The 8,950-nt window shown below is 33.6% G+C and overlaps 1 protein-coding gene across 3 annotated transcripts in view; it reads right to left on the minus strand.

Moving 5' to 3' along the window:
• Klhl4 (kelch like family member 4) overlaps positions 1–7,741 on the minus strand; it is a 102,747-nt gene extending 95,006 nt beyond the window's left edge. For 2 of the 3 annotated variants that reach the window (XM_058571600.1, XM_046420857.2), the window contains exon 1: positions 7,099–7,741. In XM_058571600.1, coding sequence (XP_058427583.1) covers positions 7,099–7,520 — 422 coding nt within the window. In that variant the 5' untranslated portion in view covers positions 7,521–7,741. The remainder of the gene's footprint in view (positions 1–7,098) is intronic. The other variant, XM_046420856.2, reaches the window with a different exon arrangement.
• Positions 7,742–8,950: the final 1,209 nt, after the last annotated feature.

An 8,950-nucleotide genomic window follows, 5' to 3' on the forward strand; every position in this document is an offset into this window, starting at 1 on the left:
ATGCTTAACAAAAGAAGAAATACAAATGATCAACAAATATATGAAAAAATGTTCAACATTTCTAGCAATTAGAGAAGTGCAAATGAAAACTACACTGAGATTTCATCTCACTCCAGTCAGAGTGACAACAATCAAGAATACAAGCAAGTCAGGTGTGGTGGCGCATGCCTTAATCCTTGCAGCTCAGGAGGCTAAGACGGGAGAATGGTGGGTTCAAAGCCAGTCTCAGCAAAAGTAAGGTGCTAAGCAATTCAGTGAGACCCTATCTCTAAATAAAATACAAAACAGTGCTGGGGATGTGGCTCAGTGATCAAGTGCCCCTGAGTTCAATCCCCAATGCATCCCCCCCACCATAAAAATAAAAGCAACAGTAAATGTTGGCAAGAATGTTGGGAAAAAAGTACACTCATACATTGCTGGTGGGACTGCAGATTGGTTTAACCACTCTGGAAACCAGTATAGAGATTCCTCAAAAAACTAGAAATAGAATTGCCATTTCTTCTTAAGCTCCTCTTGGTCATGAGTGTATTTCAGGCTTTTTTTTTTCCTCTTGATTACAAGACAACAAGATAAATAAGTGGGTATTTTGTAGAATGTCCTCCTATTTGGATTTGTCTGATTTTTTTTTCATAATTAAATTGGGGTGATAGGTTTTGAGGAGGAGGAAGACAGATAAAATATCATTCTCATCACTACGTACATTTTGTGTATATTTGATGTAATTGAACAGTTTTGATATTAACCCTGATTATACAATTAATGTAATGTTTGTTATTTTTCTCCATTGACAATTTTTAAATAGATATTGCTTAATTGTAGATGAACACAATGTCTTTATTTTATTCATTTATGTGGTGCTGAGGATGGAACCTAGTGCCTCACACATGCTAAGCAAGTGCTCTACCATTAACAATTTAAATGTATTTTTCCTGTCCTTTTTCAACTCAGTAATCACTCTTTGAAATGAAGTCAATATGTGCAACTCACTCTTAAAGCTAAGTATTCTGCCTCACCTCCTTGGGAGCAGAGTTTCTAAGTAAATTATTTGGAATTACACTTCAAGAGACCTATCTTTATCTCTCTAATTATTCAACCATTTATTTATATCCATGTGGACTCATGAATGTTTGTTTTATACTTCGGTTCATAAACTAATGCTACTCTATTTTGCTTTTCATATTGTTCCAGTTTTATCTATTGGGGGAGGCTCTTTAAGTCATTCCTGTGTTCATTTGACACATATCCACTATTATATTTCAGCACTTCTTTTTTTCTGAAACTGCAAGGTATTCCAGGTTCATCCTGCAGTATATTATGTTTTGAATTAAGTATATTTATTGAGGATGCAGCACTCTCTAATCCTCCCCCTTGATTTCAGTTTACATTTTCTTTAGATAAAATAATGTGACACTGATAAAGATGTACATTAATATATATACACATGTGTATATGCATATATATATACATACACACACAACATGCGACTATTTTTGCTTAGAATATCAAAAGAAATAAATCAACAAAATTAGCATTAAGAGCCAGGCATGGTGGACTCTTGTAATCCCAGCAGCTCAGGAGGCTGATTCAGGAGGATAGCAAATTCAAAGCCAGCCTCAGCAAATTAGTCAGGCCCTAAGCCACTCAGTGAGGCCCTGTCTCTGAACAAAATACAAAATGTGCTGGGTATGTGGCTCAGTGGTTAAGTGTTCCTGGGTTCAATCCCTGGTATAAAAAAAATTAGCATCAAGGGGCAGACATTTTAGAGGAGTCATAAAGAAGACATGAAAGTTTAAGAAATAAACTTCAAACTAAAGTACTATGATAACTAAATACTTCCACAATTTTCAACAGGATAATGTGATATATTGCTCTTGAATCACATATTAAATAGTATAAAATATTTTGTATAATTTATTCTTATTTGCAAATGCAGAAATGAAAAACTTATTTCAAATATCAGAAATAATGACTACAGGTGTTTAATCATAATATTTAAAGAAACATGGCCACAAAATATTATCAGATTCTTAAATGGAAGGGAGTCCTAAATTTTTCAAATATTAAATATATGTTATGAAATCCTAACTTAAATTGTGTGCCCCAAATGAGAGAGGAGGGCCAGAGTATTTCACTCCAAAGACACAAGCTACAATTAATGAGAATTTAAGATCAACCAAATGAAGCTCCATTCCTAAACAAACATTAGAAACCACTGCATTAAATTCAAACTATTTGTTGAAATGTTACAAATTTAGTAAAATAATTTAACTACTTATATAACTTTGTACAACATGTTCTAATGCACAAGCAAGAAAATTTAACCTCAATCTTTCTATAAACAATAAAATTGTAGTTTGTTCCTTATCTATTTTTCTGAAACAGTCTCTATGAAATAATTCAGTATAAAGTAGGCCTAAATCTGAAAAAAAATCACATTATTTTTGCCTTGTATGAAGACTAGCAACAACAACAAAATAATTCCAAGAGATTTATTCTGACATTGTCATGTGATAAATCATAGATGTGATCACCATCTTCACCTTCAAAATTTTTTCTTAAAAGCATGAGAAAAGACATGTAAAGTACTTTGTGCCTGACACATAGTAAATGTTGATAAATGATACCTTTAATTTTTGTAGTTCCATTATTATTGCTTTATTATTGTTATCTTTCCAAAATCACTTTCTTCCATTCTTTCTATTGAACCCTCTATTCCATATGCACTGACTTTCTTGCATTTGAACATAACATGCACAGTCCCATATCAAGGTAGTGGAAATTGCTGTTCATTCTTCCTGGAAAGCTCTTCCTTCAAGTAGCAACAAAGCTCATTTTTATTTTATGAGAAAAGAATATTATAGTAAGTTTCACTATTTTCAATTCAGGATTTCCCTCATGCATAAACATTTCCCAGATTCCATGTCACAGATGGGTTTCTGTGAAGGATGAAGATCCACAATGGATTTGTCTCTATCTGAAAAGTTTTCATAAAAAGGAAGTAAACTACCATGTGGCAATGTCTCACAAAGGGCATAAGCCTCTGTAAATGAAACATATGATCTGTTGGTTGAATACAAAGATGCCCACAGAAAAAATGGCAGCATTATTAAAGGATGACTGAAAAGTTACCTCTGAGGCCAGGGGCCATGTACATGATCCTAAAATCACTAATGAACAAAAGGACAGGGCATATTTTATTCTTGTTTGCAAATGCAGAAATGAAAAACTTTTATTAAGTAAATTAAGGTATATTTTAGGCATTAATTAATAGATTGTGTGGGGGGCAATTGGCAAAGATTTGTATAGAACAAGATGTATGGTAGTTACGAACTTTTTTGCAGAATAGATGCACTAACCTCTCATTTGCTTCAAATTCTTGAGTCAGCCATCTTGGCTTCTTCCATCATTTCATATAATTCTGCTCATATATCTCCTCATCAGAAAAGCCTTCCCTATCCAAAGGAGCATATCCCATTCACTCTCTTCCCTCTAGTTAATTTTTCTTCATACTAATTATTACAACTTAAATATTATATTTTTGGTTATGTTAATGCCCCTCTCAATTAAAATGTTTATTCCATGAAAACAACTGATTTAATCTGATTTTATTCCTGGAAACTAGAAGAGTACCTGACACAATGGGTGCTCAATAGATGTGGAATGAATTACTAATGAATTCTATATCTTGCCACCTTCCTTTGGGATATCAACATAAACAGTGATACTTGCTCTTTTTTCCTAGGAAATTTTCACTTGAAAATTCAAAAGAGCTCAAGTGGAGAGGGAATTTGGAGTCTTTTCTAACAGTGCAGCACTGGCAAAGATATACAAACTAATATATCAGTAAAGTTGGCAGGGTATGCAAAAGCCTGAATCCTTAACGGATAGAATGAGATCATGATCCCCATTTCTGCCAATTCTTTTCAAATAAGCAGTTTTGAGAACCTCAAATTTTGTACTAAGACATATTCTTGGACCATAAATAGGTCAGTTGCATTTTAGTCAATATCATCAAACATTTGACTTAGCCAATTCAGTTTTGAAAAATGTTGCCTAGTGTTAACATTGTGGCATCTACCTGAGTACTTATGCAATTGTTTATTTATTAACAACTGCAAAAAATGAAAAAAAATAAAATAAATATATAAATATATGGATTCATAACCATGTATTGTGTCACAGAAAGTATAATCATAATGTACTACTAAAATGTTTTGTTGGAAGTTATAGTTAAACTAAAAAAAGAACACTTGAGCAAGGTAGTTACAGAGAAGAAAAGATGCAGAGTCTGTAGATAACTAGGACAAAAAGAAAATGATAATTGAACCTAGGTCTCTAATAGTAAAGCATATTGGTATGTGCATACTTAACAATGTTGAATCAGGATGTAGAGCTTTTCTCAGATATACTACATATTTATAATACAATGCTACAGAAATGTACCTGAATTTTTAAATTTCAAAAACAATATATAATTTTAATATGTTAGATTTAATACCTCTTGAGATACTAACTGTGGTATTTCATATTTTATATTGTGTATTTCAAACTTATCCCATTCTTTATTCATTCCCTGTAATATTTATAGAATATAGAATAGTTAAATATCCTTACTTTGCATAAGTGTCAGAGCTCATCTCAAACTAATGTGATAATTCTACATACTTATTACTGTTTTCTTTTTAAAACCAGAGGCGTTATATTTTGGGGATACAGGCTACTGCCACAATCCTTTTATCCTGCTCCCCAATCTTGCTGAAGAAGAAAGGCATTAGAGAGTCAAGACATCAGACAACTGCTTCTTAGTCTTTCCTGGGGCAAGACAGAGAGATTCAAATTGGGTAATGAGAGAGTAATAAAGCATCATATTTCATTTAACTTAGTCCTTCCCTTCTGCCTAAGATATACTTAGCATATTTACAAAACCACTTCCTCTTTTAAGAAAATATTTGTTTTCCTCTGAAACCACTGGATAATTAACAGAATAATGTTTTTAATTTTTTTTTAGTTACACATGGACATATCTTTATTTTGTTTATTTATTTTTATGTGGTGCTAAGGATTGAACTCAGTAACCCACATGCGTGAGGCAAGCACTCTGCCACTGAGCCACAATCCCAGCCCCAACAGAATAATTTTTAAAAGATAAAAAAATATCATCAGTCAGAAAAATCAAAAGAGAGACTATTTTTTTAAATATATCACATGGTGATACTTTGCATTCAACACCTTAGCCAGCATTTTCTTATAGCATCTAATTTTTTGTAAACATTTCCATGAGGTAAAATCAATTCATGAGTACTCAGAGAATTTTGTCAGGGGAGCACAGCGAACAATTTCAGTTTGTCTACTGTGTGTTAAATGCTTTCATTAATCTCCAAATTCAACATTTTTAAAAATATTGTTCACAGTAAGGATACATAATTTGAGAAATTGCTGAGTCTAATAATATAGGCTTTATATTATTGTGAAAGTCCTGTTAGGTGTACCAAATGCAACTTTCAATCTCAGTATTTACATAGCATTTCCTCGGGTAAACACAAAATATATTAGAAAATACACACGTGCATGCTTCATTTCTTAAGAAGCCTATATCACAGTAAACTAAAGTCATTTCAAAAAATCTTCTATGTGTTTACATTTCAACAAAACTTAGTTCTTATAAAGGTGTCAGTTGGCACATTTGATTTGTCTTTTGTCATAATGTTACGTTATTTTTAGAGTTTCTCTTTTCAATTTATGGAAGCAAGACAGTGTTCTTAAAACACATTTGGGACAACTTTTATCAAGGAGTAACTCTGCATCCTCCACAGAGACACAGTATGCCAAGTTTCCAGATTTCAAAATAAAATTGCATAGCTTTTTGTTAAACTGTTATTTTTTAAAATATTTTATGAGTTGTTGGTGGACCTTTATTTATTTTTATGTGGTGCTGAGAATTTAACCCAGTGCCTCAAACATGCTAGGTAAGCATTCTACCATTGAGTCACAACCCCAGTCCTGAACTGTTATTTTAAGCAGATCAAAATATGTCTTGCTCTATAGCATTTTCAAAACTTAATTACATTGCAAGGGTCTTCATCTGTGTCTAAAATATATTAATATAAAAATTTCTGATAATGAATAAGAGAAGAAATAGAAACATAAAAATTCACTATATTAAATTATATTTGACAATATTAGAGGGCACAATATATATTTTTTCAACTCAAATAGGCCCAATGGACACAAACGTAAACATAAAATCAATTTGTTTCTGGACTATACCCAAACACAATATATTATTTCTTCTTTCATTTTAATGTCCTAAATAGCTGACATATTCCATTTCCTACTTTAAGATCTCATTGTTGTAAGCAACATCTTGTTTTTTAATTTTTTTTTTTTAGTTGTAGGTTTAGACACACTATCTTTATTTATTTTTTATGTGGTGCTGAGGATCAAACCCAGTACCTCGTAAGTGTGAGGGAGACACTCTGCCCCTGAGCTACAGTCTCAGCCTTGTAAGCAACATCTTGTTACTTGCTTTATGCAGAATATTTTCATGATTGCAAACTAATTGTGAAAGTAGCATAACTTGAATGTCAATGCCAAAGAAAGTTTTCATATCCTCATATACAATAACATAATTTTGTAAGTCCTTATTATAACTGTGTATTAAGCAATAGATAAGGATATGCTGAGCAGCCAGAGCCTTTATTTTGTCAAAGTTAGTCTAACTCACAAAATCAGGAAGAATTCTCGTAATTTATCACACTTGCTCAAAGAATCACAACTATCTGAGCATCTGAACCACAGAGATATTTTTTAAAAATTAAAAATTATAAAAATATCTCTTAGAACTGGAACAATTCTTATTGGAGTGGGGATGGAACAGGAGAAATAAACTCACTACCCTAAAATTAATTTCATTAATTATCAAAATAGATGCGTTATTACAGTTTTCCTTTATAAACTTAGAGGAGGGAGTTTTTTGGAGACCTTGACTGGCTACATAAAAACTCAGAGATTATTATAACACCTTCTATTTAAACCTGAAAGTTTTAGAGAATAAGTTAAAATAGTCTGACTTTCACTTATATAACCCAAAACTCCTACCTTGCTTTAGAATCTTCTTTGTGGTTATCAGGCTTCATCTTCAAATTTTGTGAATGTTTATCACAATCTTCTTTGATCAAATTCTCCTCTGATCCTCCTTTAGGACTATTTTTATTTGATTGAAGGTGTTCTATTAGGTTTTGCTGGTGCCAATTCTGAAGGGCTCTTTGATGAGCAGCGGCCGGTCCCGACACTGGTGTCAGTATATTGTAGTGGACAGGACTGTTGCCTTTCTTCAGTCCGTTTCTGTCCCGAGAGTGGTTCTTCAACCTTCCCTGAACCGGGGTCCCTCTATGCTCATATCCTTCCTGCTGAAGGCAGCTTCCAGTGTTAGGCGAACCTTGAGAAGGGTGACTGAACCACCTCCAGCGCAGCCTTAAGATTTGTTTCACATCAAATTCTTTCTTGCCGGACACAGACATTGTTGCAAAAGGAAAGACAAAGCCTTCTCTAACAGAAAGGAAACCGAGCCTTTGTTATCTCTTGTTTCTCTGCCTCTTCTGCAAAACTAACAAAAGCACAAGAGAGCAGTCTTTCTTGCTTTCTCTCCCCTCCCCCTCTGCCTGTGATACGCTGTGAATACTTCTAGCCTTCTAGCTGAAGCAGAAAGCTGCTGCTAACAGTGTAGGTGGGAACCCATACTGACAGGATGATGAGGTCAGACCTTAAACAAGTAAATCAGCTTAGCACAGGAAAGCAGCTACCACAACACACCCCAGCTGCTAGATTTTCAAGCTCACAAGCCCTCTGTCTGGACTTGCAAATGTCTAGCCCAGCTTCTTTCCTACCAAAGCCCAATAGCTGCAGCCTAAACCTAAGCAAGTGAATTACAGAAAAGTATTTAAAACACACTTCCTTCTGTATTTCCTCACCCATCCCCCTGCCAGATTAATTTTTGGGTAGCCCACTTCTGAAAATATGTCACTTTATCCTAGGAGAATATGTGACAGGGGAATTAATTATAATCTATTTTGGATTCCTCTTGTGAAAATTTTGAAAGTAGTTCATTAAGGAAAAGCATCATGTCACAAATCCCCCCAGGCAGATCTGTAGTTATATCCAAAGTTCATCGAAAAATGTGAATGTTTCTATATAAACATTTACTTGAAATTTTGAACAATTATAGAAACCTAAGAAAGTGTCAATTACCCATTACTACACACACAAAAACAAATAAACACCTATACACTCATACACACCCCACTATGGGATGTAGGAATTTTAAGCTTACGTGTGCTTTTCTAAATGGGTTATATTAAAGAGATGTTTTCTTTCAGTGACCAAAGGTTGAAAATGAATAGTCCATTCTGGTTTCATCCTATGTAAACACCTCCTTATCATATCCTTTACTATTACAGGCAACCCTAATGTTTAATTTTCTTTGTTCAGAAGCCTGTATGAACGGATGTAATAGGGTATGTTTTGCATTAATTTAATATCACCACACTGTTCTATAGTGTGCCAAAGTGCATTGAAATCTGAATCAGAATCACTAATCTGTGCAGTGTTAATTATTTCCACTAGCACCAACATACAATAGATTTTAAAAGAACTTAGAGAATGAGAAATGAACTCTTCTTTTTGGCTGGCATTTTTCCTTGAGTTTTTCATAAATGCAACTATATCTTTCCCTTTTTTCCCCCTCTTGTTTTTTAGGTGTGATGGTTAACTTATGTGTCAATTTGTGTGGGTTATATGAGGTGCCCAGGTAGTTGATTAAACATTAATTTAATTATTTCTGTAAGGATGTTTTTGGATGAGTTAAGCATTTAAATTGACAGACTGAGAAAAGTAGAATGTTCTCTCTAATTTGGTGGGATTCATCTGATTATGTGACTCATCTGATCTGAAG

This window comes from Marmota monax, unplaced genomic scaffold (genome assembly GCF_021218885.2).
Source record: "Marmota monax isolate L192 unplaced genomic scaffold, Marmota_monax_Labrador192_F-V1.1 WCK01_AAM20220418_F8-fsc00050, whole genome shotgun sequence".
NCBI classification, from domain to species: domain Eukaryota; kingdom Metazoa; phylum Chordata; class Mammalia; order Rodentia; family Sciuridae; genus Marmota; species Marmota monax.